At 42.3% G+C, this 18,756-nt stretch overlaps 2 protein-coding genes across 2 annotated transcripts; both read left to right on the top strand.

Annotated features, from left to right (window-relative positions):
- The first annotated feature begins 1,261 nt into the window (after nt 1-1,261).
- LOC136947756 (adenylate kinase 7-like) lies at nt 1,262-5,866 on the top strand. Its single transcript, XM_067241930.1, has 18 exons — nt 1,262-1,348; nt 1,434-1,604; nt 1,734-1,848; nt 1,961-2,046; nt 2,136-2,246; nt 2,335-2,418; nt 2,516-2,604; nt 2,688-2,778; nt 2,857-2,934; nt 3,038-3,187; nt 3,359-3,487; nt 3,700-3,802; nt 4,046-4,174; nt 4,267-4,335; nt 4,551-4,748; nt 5,003-5,205; nt 5,493-5,651; nt 5,770-5,866. The coding sequence occupies exons 1-18, from the start codon at nt 1,262-1,264 to the stop codon at nt 5,803-5,805; spliced, it is 2,088 nt and encodes a 695-aa protein (XP_067098031.1). The 3' UTR covers nt 5,806-5,866.
- Nucleotides 5,867-6,122: 256 nt separating this feature from the next.
- papola (poly(A) polymerase alpha) lies at nt 6,123-17,723 on the top strand. The gene is made up of 22 exons (XM_067241508.1): nt 6,123-6,274; nt 7,163-7,333; nt 7,584-7,650; nt 7,761-7,842; nt 7,960-8,069; nt 8,172-8,225; nt 8,399-8,510; nt 8,751-8,840; nt 9,755-9,893; nt 10,025-10,097; nt 10,660-10,780; nt 11,172-11,256; nt 13,228-13,281; nt 13,468-13,587; nt 13,819-13,928; nt 14,063-14,184; nt 14,368-14,507; nt 14,847-15,033; nt 15,219-15,368; nt 15,549-15,611; nt 15,709-15,759; nt 15,887-17,723. Exons 1-22 carry the CDS (start codon nt 6,267-6,269, stop codon nt 15,980-15,982), a joined length of 2,205 nt encoding a protein of 734 aa, XP_067097609.1. The 5' UTR covers nt 6,123-6,266; the 3' UTR covers nt 15,983-17,723.
- The last annotated feature ends 1,033 nt before the right edge of the window (nt 17,724-18,756 follow it).

The following is an 18,756-nucleotide window of genomic DNA, read 5'->3' as shown; positions in this document are numbered from 1 at the left end:
GTTGTTCAGTGTTGATTATGTATTTTTATACTAGACATAGCTGTACAGTCGATTTCAGGCCATTGTAATTATAGACATTTTGTGAATGTTGTACTGATATTTCATATTTAAAGATAACATTTAGACTTGCTATATAATTTATAAGAAACAGAATCAAATTGTATTTAAGGGCTACCCAATGATGTTTACAGTGGTGGTTTTAATTACACTGGGTAAGTGACAATCCTGTATACAACCCACCTTCTATCAGGGAATAAACGGGATAACCATCAATATGATTAGGCTACAGCTGTTTAGTGAAGAGAAAATACAATCTGTACAGTTTTTTGAAACTAATTGTAATTGATTTAATTGATTGGGACTGGTCTATTTATATCACAATGGTGATTGGTTGACATGTGACTCTGTACTGCCCGTCTCTGACTTGAGTTTCTAAGGTGAAGCTTACAAGCTTGTCAAAATGCTGGTACTGCCACATGCCGGTATTAACCACTTTTGTCCTGGTGCCTTTGTTTTGCTCAGAGGACAGACTGCTTTGTCCATTCATTTGTGTTGGTGACCTTGATCTTGCGTATAGTAATGTGCATGTTAATCTATATTTATGAGCCTACCTGTTAAATATAAACATCAAAACATCAATATTATGCTGGTTTTAAAGATTGGTTTGTTGGGACTTCAGGTTGAGGTGACTTAATTTACCATTGGTGCTCGTGGTCTTTCCAGATGCAACTGCCCTGTGTTACAAAACATTTTCTGCCGTGTAAAATTGCTTCCTTAATAGAGTTATTCATCATCAGTGTCCTTTGCTACTTTAAATGTGATTTATCATTGACCTGGCTCTTAATGAGACAATTTATCATAGAAACACTTCATATTGAACAAAACACTTAGCGCCTTATTAAATGTAAGTTACCCGGTGGGCAGAACACCCAGGTCATTGTACAGTAGCGTACAGTTCACTGCTAGCTCACATTTCAGAAAACAAACAATTATGATAAATAATAAGATGGGGTGGAAACAAAATGAAAACTATTTAGCATGCTTATATTTATGAGTCACGTGCAGTCTTTTCAGAACCACAGACATTTCTCAATGATAAATGCCTTTAATCGCCAATAAAATGTATCAAATTCACTGAAATATGCTGCCCTCAAGCGGTTGCTCAATGGCGATACAAGCAATTTCAAGCATTTCATTGGTTGAATCGACGTTAGCAACTGGAAGGCGTCCTCTCTCTTGCCCTAGTAACAGTACCAGAAACATGGCTGAAGAAAAGAAAGAAGTTCATCGGACTAAACGTATTTTCGTCAACAATATCGATACTTATTCATCAAAGTATATTGCCAAGGTAAAATAAAAATTTTCTTGATGTTTGTCGCTTGTTAGCACTAGATATTTGTTCTAACTATTAATTAGCTGAACACTTGCTATAGTTTTTGTCAACCTGCATAGCTGGACAGTCCCTGGAAGAGGTCGACGCAGCTGTAGATGACGAAGACAAACCCATTCAGGAGCCTTCACTTAGAGATGGAACATTTCAAGTCGTCGGAACCGTTGGAACCAAAGAGGGAAACGAGGACACTTTTGCCCTGGAACAGTATTCAGTGAGTTAAGCTGTACTTATTTTATGACCGTACAGGTAGTTGCTAGCCTAACTGCACGCTCACCAGCAAATATCATTTCTACTTTACAAAACCAGAACAGACTGAACATGTATATTCTGTTATCTGCAGTCATCAAATCGGGAAGAGCTGTTGTTGCGCCTTTTGGAATGTGATGTTGTGGTTTACAACATCTCAGAAAATGCAACGCCAGAGTTAATTGATGAGGCGACATGGGCTTTGACTGGTAAAGGACGAACCTGTTTGCCCTTATCAACTCAACAACTCACTAACACATTTGACATGTTGTAAATGCAGCATCTCACTCATGCATATCGTTTACTTGTGTAAACAAACAGCAATTCATGCACAGATGGACGGATGGACTTCTCAGAAGATGTTTATCCTGGTGTCATCTGTGATGACATGGGCGTTGAGCACTTCGGTTAGTCTCCTATCAAGTTAGGACAATCATTACAATTTAGGACAATCAGTTGTGTTGCCCTGTCAAAATTATATTTTTCTTTTCCATAGGATGACCCAGAATTACCTTTCACAGAGGATGACTACCGTAAGAAGAAGCCTCACCCGAACTTCAAGGAGCACACCAATCTGGAGAAACTGTTGCTCAAACTGGGAAAAGTGGTAATAAACAGCAATGATAGAAACAGAACCCAGACCCAAAAAAAGAAGTGGTGATTGTTCATATCACTGTTTTTCTTCTTGCGTTTAGAAAAAGTCGAAGTTGACCTGTTATGTGGTAGCTGCAGGTCTTCAGTACGGCATGGGAGAAAACATGTTTCACTTCTTCTTCAAGGTAAATCTTAGTTATCCGCCTGATAGATTTGGCGCTATCAAGACAGTTTTGTGGTCACGAGTTCACCTCTTGCTTTTGTTTTGCTCCTGTCCTTAAGGCGTCATGGCAAGGACAGTTTGCAAAAGTTCCCATTTTTGGTCGAGGCACAAATGTTATCCCAACTGTCCATATCAACGATCTTGCCGGGTTTGTAGTGTCCTGTATTAGCAGTTGGCTTCTTCTCAGTGTTACAATACAAAACCTTATATTGAAATGGTTTATTTCTCAAGGGTGATCCAGAATGTTATTGACCACAAGCCAAAGATGCACTATTTCCTTGCTGTAGATGACTCCAACAACACATATGAAGATATTGTGAAGGTATAGTTTTGACTCCTCTGTTGTGCTTGGCGTCTGTTTCCATGTCAGTTAACACATGTGGACTTTTCCCTGCATTAGGCTATAAGTCATGCACTGGGACCTGGCAAAATCAACACAGTCCCCAAAGAAGAAGCTTACATCACCAAGGCTTTGACTGTAAGTGTGTTTGTCAATTTTCCGAAAGAAAAATAATATCACTTAGTACTTGCTAATTGCGCATCAAATGTTTTTAATAAGGTATTTCCTGCTTACTTTACAGTCGTCAGTTCTGGATTACTTCAGTGTTAACCTACGGATCGAACCGGCCTTAATTAAAGAGAGTTTCAACCTCCGCTGGGTGTCAGAGGCAGGAATAGTTGAAAACATTAGTGCTGTCGTGGAAGAATACAAAAAACTGAGACATCTGCTTGTGAGTGGATTACAATATAGTAAAGTGTGCCATAGTTTTAAATTGTGGCGAGGATATGTTTTCCACATGCATACCTATATATGACAATTTACAACACAGTTATTTGAATGGCATTATTTAATAGTATTATTTGGTTTATTTCATTATAATTCTTAACTTGTTTCCCTATAGCCAGTGACAATCTGCCTTATGGGGCCACCAGCAGTGGGAAAAAGTACAGTCGCAGAGAAACTGTGCAAGCATTACAAACTGCACCACATTAAGATCAAAGACATCATCGATGAGAAACTAGCTTTTCTGGTCAGTCCTTACTGAGAACTCTCCTCCCCATATCATCCCATCTCTTTTGTGTTGGTTTTCAAAGGAAAGCACGCCCTCTTCTGGCCAATGTAAATAACTGTTGTGCCATGCAATTTGATCACATTGAAATTCCTTATTGAGGGGATAGCATAACAACAGTAATGTCCTGTTAAGATGTGTTGATGCTGATTTCGTATGTTGGTTAAATCCAGGAAGATGGACTGAATGTGGGACTGGAGAGTGAGGCTGAAGACTCTGTCAGCTCTACTCAGGACCTGCTTAATGCCTTGAAGGACAACATGACTCAAAATGATGGTGTGATATCTGACACAGAAAACAACCTTTGATTCGAGTTTTCCTTCCATGAATGTTATTGTGTGTACTTGTCTCCACTTTTTTAGACTGTAGGATTTCTGATTATTTATTTTGGTTATATAATATTCATGTGTTATCCAAAGCAACACACAGGGGGGATTTGATCCTGCGACCTCTTGGTCTGCAGTCATATACTTTGAGCTATCCCTATGATTAATTGTCTATGGTTTTACCATCTGCTAGGCCGTCTGGAGGATTTATATGTGAACCGCATTCTGCGGGACAAGCTGAACTCAAAGCAATGCCGAAACCAAGGGTATGTTCTTGATGGATACCCGAAAACCTATATCCAAGCCAAGGATTTGTTCTATGGTAAGAACCAAATCGGAAAACACGATGAGTTTTCAAATCTGACGCCCTCTGGCTTTGCCTGATAAGATGTATTATATTTTATTTTTTCTCAGAACAAGAAATGGAATCAATGTACAGTCCCACCAGTAAAATTCCCATGTACAACAAAAAGATAATTCCAGGTCAGTCAACATCTACTGGAAAACACTGAGATGTCACAAGATGCTGTTTTGTAAAAGCAGTAACAATGCATACACGGAGCAAAGCTTGGATCAGGGAAGAAACTCTGGGCTTAGTTTGCTGGTGCAGGTGGACTGTTTTCACAAGAGTGATTTTCACCAACTCACATCAGTTACAAGTGTTTTGTTTCAGTTATAAACCTCTGTGTGTTTTTCAGAGTTTGTTTTCTCCTTGGAGGCATCAGACAACTTTCTGACAGAGAGAGTGCAGAACCTTCCAGAAAGTTTGGTGGAGAAGATGCATTACAGACGGGATGAGTTCCTGCGGCGTCTGGAGAAGTATAGAGAGATGAACGTGGAGGACGAAACTGTGCTGAACTACTTTGATGAGCTGGAGATTCACCCAGAGCATATAGGTAATGACTGGTTTAGAGTGGAGTTCAGTGAGAAAATGTTTCTTGATGCGCTGAAACCTGGGCAAACAAATGTTTTTGTACATTTAGCTGTTTGACAAGTAAAAAATCAGTCTCACTTGGCCCACGTGTCAACCCCTGTAACAATGTCCAATAAGTGATAACTTGGTATCTTCAACCGTATAAAGACCAGAGAGAAAGTCCCAGATGCATACACACTGAATGATGTCATGTTTCAGAGGTCAAAGATTCACAAGACGTTGAGTACACAGCAGTCGTTGAAAAGATCATGAAGGTGGTGGGGTCACCCAGGAACTACGGGCCCACCCCGGAGGAGAAGGAGGCGCAGGACAGGAGGATGGCAAAGGAGAGACAGCATACGACGGCTCTGGAGGCAGCAGAGAACAAGCGCAGAAAGGCGGCCATAGCTGCTAAAATGACTGCTCAGCTGGACGAGTGGGTAAGGTTGTGGGATAGGTTGTTGGGATTCAGTTCAAGATGGGTAACGACTGTAAATGTTTCGGTCATATGATAGTCCACCCATTCGGGGGCGTAGGTTTCATTATACATGGGTGAGACCCATGTCCACCCCACTATTTGACAAATCCTCAGTAAAAACAAAACAAAACACACACATTTGAAAAAAAAAACTATGCCTCTACCCGCATTCACCAATGCTTACCCAAATGAACAGTCGTGTGTGTGCCGGGTTTCACAGTGTGTTGCGTGTTGTGCATATGTCTGTAGAACCGGCATGTGGCTGAGGTGAAAAGGCAGGAATACGAGCTGCAGGAGGCCCGATCCATCCCACTGAGGAACTACCTGATGCAGTATGTGATGCCGACTCTCACCAAGGGCATGGTAGAGTGCAGCAAAGCTAAACCCCATGATCCAGTTGACTTTTTGGTAATGTGTAGTTGTTTTTTATACATATTTTTTTAACTTGTTATTGAACGCTCGAAATGTTTTGCGTTAGAGGTGTTGATTTTTCAAGATATTTTGTTTACTGAGATATTTTTTTCAGGCTGAATATCTTCTTCGGGACACTTCACAAGATTAAAGCTTAATAGGTTGTCAACTTTACTAAATACTTGGTCTGGTTTTGAGTATTTCAACAAAGGAATTATTATTCTGTGTTAACATTGATGTACAATTGAGTGTTCTCATAATAATAAAATATAGTCATAATTATATACTGTTCATTATTCACTTTTATTATGTTATTTTCAATAATATAATTATCTTGTTGGTTAAAAACCTTGACCTATTCTTTGAGTAGCCAATGACGTTTCGTACCGCCCTTCCCTTTTTGGGGGCGATAGACAATGACGTCATGACGTTTTCACCGTGACAACTCAGCTACACACACATGCGCCATGTTTAGCTAGAGAAAACAAAAGGTGCAAATTCCATTGCTGAATGTTCATAATAACAAATTGTATACGCGCAAAGAAAAAGAAAAAAACGAGTATGAGAAAGGAAATTTGGAGTGGCTGACAGTACTTTCTGGAGGTTGCTACAATGCCCTTGTGAGTATTTTAGTCGCCGCACCAACAATTTGTTCGTGGGTGAAGGGGACAGAAGTGGGCCTACCTTGCAAACAGCCAGCTAACCTTAGCAGCTAGCGATTATTTGGAGAGGAAGCGAAATTGTGAATAATTCACCATATTTAATCTAGCTAAGCGATTGGAACGAAGTGTTTTCCATTTAACTAAACGGGCTCGGAAGATAGTGTTATTGTTGACTGTCAAATTACTAACTATCAAGGTTAGCTGACAATTTTCTGTCTGACTAGCTAGCTGAAGTTCGCTAACTAACTAACTGGCTAGCTAACTGGCTATTGGGAAAAAGCTACCACCTCTAAATAGCTAATTAGAATGTATGTACTATGTAAATTTCTTGCAAGTAAGGAAAATGGGGTGGCACTATCTAATTCGTAAATGGAATTCAGTCGATCATGATTTAGCCCACACAAGACAGTTGGATGTATTGTTGAAGTAGTTACCTAGCCTGTTCTGTGCAGTGCTACACAAAACATGTTGCCCCTCAGTGACTGGTTTGTTGAGCCACTTGTTTACAGCTGTACACTCTTGGGATGTAAGAAGTACATTTTCCTCTCCCAGTGAGTTGTAGTTTATAAAAGTACCACAGGCTTTTATAATTAACTTTGATGACCATGTTTTTCCAGCTGTGGCCTCTTGTGCCACTGTTAAGGGCCCGTTTGTCGTTACTCATGGCTCAATCGCTGGTGCCATACAGTAAAATTGGTAAACTTCTGGGAAGTTTTGAAATATCAATTAAGCCGTCCACCTTTTGGTATAAGTACGGAAATAAATAAATACGTGACAAGAAAGTGACAACCGTAAATCAAAGAGATGATTGCGTGTACATATAAAACACGAATTATTTCGTTACAGTCCGACTGCTAACCAGGCACTAGCGGCACAGCAAACCCTTAAGCACTATGGGATCACTTCTCCGATCAGTTTGACTCTGCCCAAGGAGGCTGACCTGGTACAGACACACAAGCTGACTGAGACCCTGAATCCCTATGGTGTGTTTGAGGAGGAACTGGAGCTACAGCGGAGGTAGGAATATATTTGTTCCTATACACATTTACATATCCTGTAACCACTTTCCTTTATACTACCGTATTTCTATACACTTCCCTATGCGCTACGTCCTGTATTGTCCTCCATGTATGGTGTATGAGGTCGGTCAGATGTAAAGTGCATGCATGCATTTTGTGATGTGAGTGTGGGTCCATCCATGTATGTAGTTCTGGATGATGGTTCAAATGTGTTCTTGTTGTGCTTGGTTGGTTACCCCCTCCCTCAGGATCCTTGTGCTGGGCAAGCTCAACACTCTAGTGAAAGAGTGGATCAGGGACATCAGTGAATTAAAGGTGAGATAGTATAGTAGTATTTCACATCCACATTTCCCAAGTCTAAACGACCTCAACAAAGGGCAACGTTATGGAAAGCTTGGTGCTGAAATGTGTGTATTCTTCCCCAGAACTTGCCTGCATCGTTGATTGAAACAGTTGGAGGAAAGATCTTCACGTTTGGCTCCTACAGGTTGGGAGTTCATACTAAAGGTATGTATAGTTTATTATAGATTTTGACAGTATATGGACTGTATAAAAAGTATTTTGTGAGAGAGGATTTTGTGCTTGTTGACAAGGAAATAATGTCAGTGTTTTTCCTGTTGCCAGGTGCTGACATTGACGCTCTGTGTGTGTCTCCTCGTCATGTGGAGAGAACTGACTTCTTCACCTCCTTCTATGAGAAGCTCAAAGAGCAAGAAGAAGTCAAAGATTTAAGGGTGAGTTGTACTCCTGCGTGTTGCTGCAAGTGTGGTAGGCTAGGGCATCCATCCCTGAGTTTTGCACTTCTGCTAATGAAAAATGTCTCTGCTCTGTTCAAGGCTGTGGAAGAGGCGTTTGTTCCAGTTATAAAATTATCTTTTGATGGCATTGAGGTATTGCATTTTTTCTTTCTTTTGAAAATACATTGATTAAGGCCAGAAGGACAAATCCCAAGTCTCTCCTATGCTTCCACGTGCTAATCAAAATGATTTCTAATAATGTTTGTCGGTGGTTCTTTTCCTCTAAATACATGACAGTTACACTGATGATTTTTTTGTGTTTGTAGATTGACATCCTGTTTGCCCGGTTAGCTTTGCAAACCATCCCGGAGCATTTGGATCTCCGAGATGATGGACTCCTGAAAAACCTGGACATTCGCTGTATCAGGAGTCTCAATGGTAGACTACAGCTTCCTCATCTTACCTATCAGAATCAGAAAGGGTTTTATTAGCACAGACAAGGCCTTCTTGCTTTCACATGAATGCTTTCGTTTGGCCTGTACATGCCCACAGTCTAACTGTCTGTAGTCCCCCCCACTACACTACACTACACATTAAACCTAGTTGAGACCAACTGCTATGCTGTTGGTTTTGTGAGAGTGTTATAGCGTGGTGGTTTTGTGTCTCCTTGTTTTTTAGGTTGCAGAGTTACAGATGAGATCCTCCATCTTGTGCCCAACATCGAGAACTTCAGACTGACACTGAGAACGATCAAGCTATGGGCCAAACGTGAGTTAGATCTGGTTATACCTTTCCTTTTTATCTACCAGGTAAGTTCTCTTAGGTGAATATATCCAGAATGATGGTACTAGGTGTCAAGTTCCACCCACACTCGGGTGTACTGTGAGTATCATTTTGAAATTGGGCATTTATTGTGTGTCTCTACTCCCCCTCCTGTGTGGGTCTGTCAGTCTGTGTGGGTGGGTTTATGCCCTGCTAAAGACGATTGTGGTTTTGGAGGGATTATTTCACGCTCATCTTGTTTTTTCACACTATCAGCATAATTATATGTAAACAAGGCCGAATATGCTCTGCTGCGGACCTCAGTGCCTGAACGGGATTAGCCAGGGCAAAAGAAACTGTTTGACGTTGCATTTTCACCAGGCTAGAGAGTGGCCAGTGTTTCTATGTGACTTTGTTTGGCTTGCATTGAATGCCTAGCAACCTCTGTCCAATCAGATTTGTCTCAGGGGGAAAGAAAAGCATCTGGTTTGGTTGTGTTGGTGTTGCATTTGTATTATTATTGTGATGAGATCCAGTAAGAACGAACTGGTAATGGAGGAATCATTTCGATGCTTGCTTAAAGGATTGATTACAGATGTGAATTAGTACCGTGCCTGGATTATTGGTTCATCACAGCCTAGTGCATGGTGGTGGAATGAATGGTGTTGGTAGGTTACAGAGTGACCTTCCTTTTAGTGTACAGTATGAGCCAATATGAAATCCATCCCATCTGTTATGCATATGACTAGTCTGAAGACGGCAGGGGCACCACAAAACCGACATTTTGATAGGCTTTAATGAAGTGATTTGAATTATTAACATAATTGAATATCATTGCCCACTTATCTCAATTTTAGCAAGATTTATTTTTCTTCTTGCAATACACATTTAGAAGACACGGTTTCATTTGTGTTCCTCAGGACACAACATCTACTCTAACATCCTGGGCTTCCTGGGCGGGGTGTCGTGGGCCATGCTGGTGGCCAGGACCTGCCAGCTCTACCCCAATGCTGTGGCCTCCACCCTGGTGCACAAGTTCTTCCTGGTCTTCTCCAAATGGTGGGTTGGTCTAACATTAGACCAAGAACACAGCTTTTCTTTTTGAAATACGATAAGGCAGTGGTTGAATGGTGTTGTTTAGTTGTTTTTTGTCCCAGTGATTTATTCATGTATGGATTTCTATGTTGCAGGGAGTGGCCCAACCCTGTCCTGCTGAAGCAACCAGAGGACTGCAACCTGAACCTGCCAGTGTGGGACCCCAGGGTAGGCCCACGGCTTCCATCCTGGGGATGGGTTGACCTATTAGCAGGCCCAAACCTAATACACGGGCATAGAATTCCGATGAAAACCGACAGATTTTCAAATAGAACGCATTTGTCTGAGGCAAAATGTAAATAAACTTCTCAACTCATATTACGTCTCTATTATTAAAACGTTAGCCAAAAATGCTAAGAATTGAAAAGGAAACACTTATCAACGAAAATGACAGCAAGAGACAGGGCCAGGGAGTTTCCAGGCCATCTTTATGAGGATGGATCAATACTTTTTTGCAACGTCTGTCAACATTCAATCGACCATATTCTGCGGCAAACTGTTGTGGAATATATTCGGTCGCTCCGACATAAGGAACAGGAAGGCTAGCGGAATGCCGCAGTTTTCTGCACATTTTCAGTCTGAATAACCGCAGAAAATTTGAAAACAAATCTGCGTATTACGCTTGGGCCTGCCTATTAGCAATCATGTTTACCATGCACAGTGTAATTTCCGGGGACGTGGGCAATGTTTCTCCTTGGCTGACTGACGTTGTCGTTTGTTTTTGTTGCAGGTGACTCCAAGTGACCGGTACCACCTCATGCCCATCATCACCCCGGCCTACCCCCAGCAGAACTCCACCTACAACGTGTCAGCTTCCACTCGCGCCGTCATGGTGGACGAGTTCAAGCAGGGTCTGTTCCTCTAGCCTCCCAGGGCTGTCTCTCTGGCTCCTCCTCTCTCCACTCTCCTGCTGGTGACCTAGCACCCCCCTCCCCTCATTGGTCGGTTCTGGGAACTGATTCGCACAGTGCTCGACCAGGTTGATTCTGTTACGCGCTGTTTGTACATTGCTTTGGATAAAAGCGCCAATGCGAAAAAACAAATACAAAGTAAATGTATTGTGATTCAACCTGAGTTTGGGGGATGTTCTCTTGTGACACTGCCCTCATGCCAGTCAGCAGGACAGTGGATGTGGGAGAGGAGGAGTATTGCAGCCTTGGTTTGAATACACTGTAGGGTGGTTTTCACTGTCACACAAGCTTTACTTCGTTAGTTAACAAAGTGTTCTTTCCTTCTCTCCAGGCCTTGCCATCACAGACGAAATATTGCAGAATAAAGCAGAGTGGTCCAAACTATTTGAAGCACCAAACTTCTTTCAGAGATACAAGTATGTATTAAGCTGCTTATCCTGTCGGACACACATGGTGAGACTCGACTATTTCAATAAAGATTCCTACTTCCAAAACATCCAGAAACACGTCACACACCTTTTCTTAGTATTTATAAAGTTATCTTTCTCCACGTTATGTAATCCTCTTCAATTTGAAGTTTTAAATAAGTACCTCGATATTTCAGATAAGACTAAAGCATTTTTTTTTGCCTTAGAATTGGTTCACAAAGAATCATTACTGCTATGCAATGTTAAGTTTATAGTGCCTGAAAGCCTTTTAACATTGAAAGTACATATAGACTGACTTCCTCGAATGTAAGAACAAATTAGACATTTGATGTTTGTATTTTTCTTGCTAAAGGTAGGTACATCAGTTGTATGATTTTTCTATTAAATATTTAATTCTTCTGGTTTCCACTGTGCCTTATTATATTGTATCCAATTCCAAATAAACTGTTTTAGTTCACAATTTGCACTATGTATTTCTTGTTAGTCCTTTTCAGACTTCGTTATGTATTTGACAGCTGATTAATTAATATTTGTTTGGTGTAGTGTACCATCATCTAGAGGTAACATCAATCAGGCACAAAGAATAATGAATGTATTAAGAATTAGATCGCAATTTAATGTCCCAGATCTTTTTCTTAAATTGCTTAATTTAGAAATGACTTTTTCCTTCATCCACCCAACTTGAGAAATGTTACCTAATAACTAACCAGAATGCATTTGGCCTCACTAAATTTGCTAGAAATCACCAGTAGTTAATTAGTCTTATCGCAGATTAATTTTTAGGTAATTAGTTTATCAATGGTTTGTTGATATTGGCTGTTTGTTGATATTGGCTGAGAGCCGAAATACAGAACAGGAGCACAAAGTGAAGTTTCAGTTTTGGCCCACCCTCTAAGGATCTGAGGTGAAGTTTGAGAGAAGATGTTGCCTTGCTGCCTTAAGCATAACCTGGCTGGCCTCTTCACAATCCCTTCATTCAAGTAGTCGCCTCTTCTGACTGGATGACTGGCAGAGGAGGACAGATTGTACTTGCACTGGATTGTCAGCGTAACCTTGGTGACACACCGTATGTGTTTTTTGTTGTTGTTGTTTTTTACACCCTATTGAGCGTACGCCTCTACAAGTGCTTGGTTGTGGATATTTGACCTGGGCTTTTTTTTTTACGTTTATGATTCAGATAACATATATCATATTTTAGAATATGATAGCAGATTTTGTTTTGTTTTTGTTTTCTTGTAATGTCTTGTTTTAATAAATCAATCATGTGTTCTGGGCTCAGACCTTTCATTTTCAAAGTGGCCTGAAAATCTAATTTGATCCTTTTCCATGGACATGCCATCCTCTATCCACTCATGGACTCATTAGAGCAGACTAGATTTGAGAGCTTTTTATTACTATTACACTAGAATGAAGAGTTGTATTGCATGGTCTAAGAATAACAAACTATTTCCTGAAGATTTGTATGGTATGTCCATTATCTACTAACTACACAGATTTTCAGAAAGTTTAATCATTTTGAGGTTCCAACATTGTTGTGATGTTTAAAAGCTTCATTAGACCCCCTATGTTGGTTACTTTAGTAAGACTGGGCAAGTACCTCACCTTTTATACGTAATATCCAGTTTATCCATGTCTCAACCTACAGTAATGTTTGTAATTTGTTCTGTGGTTGAATAGTCTTTTCCTCCAATGTAGATCACTGCTTATTGTTATGTTGATTAGTTGTCTATAGATGCTTTTGTCAGATGTGTATTTCTGGATACTCAATATGCCATAGTGAATGCAACTTTCGCTTGCTTTTAAATATGACGAGGATAGTTTAGGAGCTAGGTTGGGCCAGGTTTGGTATGGCTTCTAATCCTGTCAGAAACCCCCAAGGTCTCTCCGGTGTGTTGGTTGTCTGGTTTACCCTCTTGATTTTAGGGTGTAATGGCATTGTTCTGTCTCTTATGTCCAAAGGCATTATATTGTGTTGCTAGCAAGCGCACCCACAGAGAAGCAGCACCTTGAGTGGTAAGTCCTGGGAACAGAGACATTACCGCTGTCTGGTTTGAATGAAGTTGGAGGTTGGCTTCCATTTGAACTTACGTGTGATTGAGACTTGTTTTTATTAAGTGTTGGGAATGAGGCTCTTAAAGCAAGGAGGGTGTTGGGACTGGCCGGCGGTAATCCTCTGAGTGTGTTTGGTTTTGTCCTCAGGGTGGGCCTGGTGGAGTCAAAGATCCGGATCTTGGTGGGCAATCTGGAGAAGAACGAGTTCATCACTCTGGCCCATGTCAACCCACAGTCCTTCCCTGGACCCAAGGAAGGAGCAGACAAGTGAGTTGCCCAAACTGACTCCTAAGGTGCAGCTTGGTTACACTGTTTGTAATCCATATACTATCTGCATGCATTATGTTTTATGTCACTTTGGATAAAAGCACCTTCTAAATGAATAAAATGTAAATGGGTGCAAATGCTTAACCAACAGGTTGTCTTGCTTAAGGAGCAGTGAAACGATAAAATAAAGTTGTTTTTTTAATCTATGTACAAACCTTTTTCTTTTACTAGGGAGGAGTTCAGCACCATGTGGGTCATCGGGATCGTCTTTAAGAAAATGGAGGGATCAGAGAACCTGAATGTGGACCTGACATTCGACATCCAGTCCTTCACTGACACAGGTCTGTCCCCTCAGTCCTGTGTCTGCCTGAGTTAAACACAACTGACTCAACGCACCACATGGATTCAAGTATTTAGAATCTGATGAAACAGCGCTTTATATTTTTGGGGGGGCATTTCGTTGTTTGTGTTGCAGTGTACAGACAGGCGATTAGCAGCAAGATGTTTGAGCAGGACATGAAGATTTCAGCCATGCACGTGAAAAGGAGACAGCTCCACCAGCTGCTGCCTAACCTGACCATCCAGAAACGTAGAAAGGTCAGTTCGCCTCCGTTTTCTCCTCAATGTTTTACCCGTACAAAGATTGTTCTCATTGTTTGGTGAGGCTTAGAGCTCTCCTCCCTAATTTCTGTCCTCTAAGTCAAGCCTAAGTCGGACCATTCTGAGTTGTTATTGTACGTCGTAACCTCTTCCACCTGGTCCCCTGTGTCTTGCCCCCAGCATTCGACAGAGGGGCTCCGTCAGATGAATGACAACAGTCTGGACCTATCGTTGGACAGCGACAACAGCATGTCAGTTCCCTCCCCCACCTCGGTCACTCCGACCAAGGGAGCCCCACTGGGCCCTCCTCCCTACCCAGGGTGAGTCTCCAGCCAGCCTCCCCAGACAGGAGATCCTGGGTGGTCTGCATTAACACACCGTATGGCGTCCCTTCCGTCTCCTTTTACATGGACATCTGATTCTGGGTTTTTACAAAAGACAATACTATTGTGTTGTTGTTTTTTTTTTTACCATGGCCTGAAGCGTTTATGTCTAAAACAAAGCATTTGGGAAGCTTGTGAACGGAGAATGCAAGCTTGGGGAATGATTTGTCCATGTTCAAGTTTCAGGCTTCTTTGCCATTTGTATCAACTACAGGTACATTGTCGTGCAATACATAGCTGCTCTTAATCTGATTTTGTCACCTTTAAACCCACCAGTGTTCCAGTCTCAGACCTCACCAGAGAGGCAGAGGGGACCAGGCCCACCATGACCCGCCAGCGCTCCCTGTCCTCCTCCCTCCCACCCAGCCAGACGCCCCCTCCCACCATGGGCCCCCCAGCCACCAAAAGACCAGGCTCCCCCCTACTGGAGGACACCCCTGCCAAGAAACTCAAAGTGGACGAGGTACAAACATCATTCCAGCTTAGTCTCAAGTGAATCACTCCCTCAGACCAAACCGAAAAGTCATACAGTGAAACATCTAAATGCCACGTCCCTTTCAGTTGGGACACGGGTCTCCTTTACAGTTGGGACTGCTTAGTTCTCTGGTTGAATCCGGATCTCACTGTACCTTTTATTCTTCTCTTTAGGAACCAGCCACTGAGATGGAGACCTCCGGAGAGACTGCGGATGTCACGCCCAGCCAGACCCCCTCTCCTCCCCTGGGCCTCCCGGCCGTGACGGGTTCAGGCTCTCCTCAGCCGGAGGAGCCTGCAGCAGATGAACTCAGCGTAGACGAGGTATGTCCAGGTGGATAGGAACTCGGGACATCTCCTTTCACTTCAAGTGTTGTTGTTGTTTAAAAATAAATAAAAAGCATCTAGAACATGCAGGGCAGAGTGTCCCTAGGACCAGGGTTGAGACACACTGGGTAGACCATCTTCAGTAATGTGGTTGTGTCTGGGCTTTTCTCCTGACAGGGTCTGATCTCAGAGCCTAAACCAGAAGGGGAGAGTGTGGACATCTCTGCTGTCGACCCCGAGGTGAACCGCATGCTCGTTAGGATCAGGTGATAACTGCAAAGTTTTGTGGATAGCTAGAGTCATCTTAGTTATCTCTCGTGGGTGCTTGTTTTGACAGATAACCGAGGAAATGTCTCAAGGCGAAGTTAATATGGAGGCTCAAATGAAGGTATCTGCTTTTTGATTACTTGAGCGAAATCAACCACACCTCAACAGCAAAACATGTGTTCTTTAACCTCACAAAATCTCAATGTCTGTGTAGTTAATATCGATATAATCTCCCTTTGCCCTCCCAGAAAATGGCCGCGGCAGATCTCTCAGACGTCCCCCTGCTCCCCTCCAACCCCATCCCAGTGGTGAAGAACTCCATCAAGCTTCGCCTGAGCAGGTAGAAGCCGACCACCAGACCCAGACCCCCCCCCACCCCCCCAGTCCCTGCTCCCGGCCCTCTACCAGTGCACCTCCAGTGGTACGTGTCCCCACAGCCAGGAGATGCCTACTCTGTGGTACAGAGAGACAGACAGACAGACAGACAGACAGACATGGAGCCACAGGAACAGATGTCCTGCTGCTCACTGGTGAGGTTTATCCAACCCGCTGCAGGACACAGTTTCACCCTCTAGGGGGCGATAACGCCCTTCTGCTGGATTGTCTCATGTCGCCACCTCCCATGAGCCCTCTGGAGAAGTGGATGGCAGTCACAAACTCTCTACCTGGGGAAACCTTCCAGGAAGAACAGGGCATCTTCAGCCAACGCTTTGCTTTTCCCAGGTAAACGATGATGCACAAATCTGATGTCACACTCCCATGACACGCGCACGCCTGTGCTTTCTTGTTTTTTTTTGTGTTTTTTTCTGGGCGCACACATATGCTGTTTCAATTCCTCTCCCTCGCTCTGCCTCTCTTTCTGTCTCTCTCATCGTGTTTGTTTAGAGAAAAGACAACGATGACAAATGTCTATTTGATAATGTGGTGCTTTCTTTGTCAAAAGTGATTGATGGTGTTGCAAGTTGTATCTGTGTTACCTTTTAGGAGGGGGGGGGGGGAAGGTAAATAAGTTGCTCCAGGTGTTTGTTACAGTTAAGTGGTGAGTTTCCTGAAACCTGATGTTACCTTCAAATCACTGTTTGTCAGTTGGCCACTATGTGGGCTCACATTATTCTTCCTCTACAAAGGTTTTGTTCATTTCATCCCAGATCATGGACCAGTTGAGAGATAAGTCACAATCACCAAGTACTATTCAATATTAACAGTACTGTGGCCTTCAGGGTGTAGGGGGGCAAGATTGTTCAGGTTTTGGGGGGCACCAAACACACACGCACACATTCACTGTTCAGAAGTACGAATGGAAGTAGCTCAGGGGTTGAGTATAGAACTGACCAAAAATCCTCAGTCTGTGGGGACAGAGTGTCTCTGGTCTAGTGGAAGGGAGGACACTTCAAGACAGCCCTCCACCTTCTCTCTAACGCTCTGATTAATGGTCACTAGGCAGAGGAATGCCATCATGGGAGGATAGAGAGTTTGAGTTACTTTAATCATTTCAAATACATGCACTGTACAGTAACTGGTAGTGTCTGTCTTGTGCAACTACAGAAAATTAATACAAATTATACATTTTTGTGTGGACTATAAGGATGGAGTTTTAGCCTTGATGGACGTTTAATTGTAGCATAAAGACAATGCTATGTGAGTCAAAAGAGACAATTACATCACAATTCTCCTTATTTGGCAATTTATTTTAGTTTTTGCTTTGGTAACATTATCATAATTGGAAGAAATAATAAAAATAGTAAGTGGGTTGAAATCTTAGGGTAGGTTAGCAGTACAAAGTTATTTTTTGTTCGACCGATTTCAAAGTTAGAGTTGAACTGAATTTTCACTTTCAATATTTTACGTTGATGTATTAACAACTTGCTTTGCCTCAATTGTTTGTGTAAATCGTGTGGAGTATGTTAACGATGAAGCAGAATAAAAGACCACTGTCATCCTTCGGTGCGTATATCTCCATGTAAAAAAAATCATTTCAACAATGAAAAAACGTTTTTCATTTCAACTTTTCATTTCATTTTTTTCTTAGGCTTATTTGTAAGAACAAGGTATTGTACTTTTTCTTAAATAAAGGTCTACGTTGCAAAGAAAACTTTTGTTTTGTTTTTATAAATTGTATGTTCATTGTTATAAAAAGAGATTTCACCTTTCTAAACTATGCCAGAGAGTTAATAGATGTTGGGCTTGTTCAGGAGTTGAGAAAGGAAACTGCTATTTATCAGATTATGAATTCTTATCAAAGCCTTGTGTTCTCTGCCATATGCCAGTTATGAGGATCGGTTGTCAGTGGAGACACCTAGAGATTTCAACCCAGAGCGGCGGCTTATGATGTGGCCTAGTTAAAGGTTGTTTTGGTTGTTTTGCTATCTGCTCCCCAATCCGGTGAAAATTTCCCAAGACGTGGCTTGTATGTTGTTGCTAAGGAACAGCCACAGTAGGTGGTCGTCTTATGAATATCATTATGGATCCTCACTCAGGGAAGACAAGTCACCTTTTTGCCTTCCAGACCATGTTTATCACTCTTTTTCCCTTAAATATGGTAAGAGGGTGTTTACATTCATATCTACTCTGACTTTGACTTGAGGTCCTTTATGTTTGCGGCAAACGGCAGCTTTGCAGACCAAGCTTCCACTCTGTAATCCTCTGTGATAGAGAGGAAGTGGGATCGGTATGTGATATGCAATACAGAGCTCGGGAATTGAACTTGTCTGACTTTGTTGGATTCTATCCCTGGTATCATCTGCACAGTTTTGTACACGTGTTCAAGGTAGATTACAAAAAAAAAAACAAGTTCAATCATAATCCACCCTGTCCTTTTCAACAGCTGCGCCACCCCCGTCATTTATCTTCCTCAACATTAGGCCCTCATCCAGAGGTTTAACTATGGGGGACCCATTCTGGGCCATGGGCCTCTCCCAGTGCTGTGGCCCCTGTTACCCCAGCAGAGGGCTCTCTGTATGGGGCAGAGGCCCAGGGCATGGCCCCCTGTCGTCCTGCTGGGGCTCCATCTGCTGTGGAGCTGTTAGACCCCAGATTGATGGTGAGGCGGTGGGATTGTGACGCTCGTCCCTGTGAGTGACAGGGGGTCTTGTAACCCCCCCCCTGCACCCCTACTGCC

Source organism: Osmerus mordax, chromosome 8, assembly GCF_038355195.1.
Source record: "Osmerus mordax isolate fOsmMor3 chromosome 8, fOsmMor3.pri, whole genome shotgun sequence".
Lineage (NCBI taxonomy): Eukaryota > Metazoa > Chordata > Actinopteri > Osmeriformes > Osmeridae > Osmerus > Osmerus mordax.
The sequence above is the reverse complement of the archived record's forward strand: the minus strand, read 5'-3'. Positions and strand labels throughout refer to the sequence as shown.

Bases quoted from the DNA above. Each gene is read 5' to 3' on its own strand.
- LOC136947756 (XM_067241930.1), top strand. From the start codon at position 1,262: ATGGCTGAAGAAAAGAAAGAAGTTCATCGGACTAAACGTATTTTCGTC. The intron at 1,849-1,960 runs GTAAAGGACGAA...GTAAACAAACAG, and splicing joins GGCGACATGGGCTTTGACTG to CAATTCATGCACAGATGGAC. The intron at 2,605-2,687 runs GTTTGTAGTGTC...TTATTTCTCAAG, and splicing joins CATATCAACGATCTTGCCGG to GGTGATCCAGAATGTTATTG.
- papola (XM_067241508.1), top strand. The intron at 7,334-7,583 runs GTAGGAATATAT...CCCCTCCCTCAG, and splicing joins GAACTGGAGCTACAGCGGAG to GATCCTTGTGCTGGGCAAGC. The intron at 15,760-15,886 runs GTATCTGCTTTT...TTGCCCTCCCAG, and splicing joins ATATGGAGGCTCAAATGAAG to AAAATGGCCGCGGCAGATCT.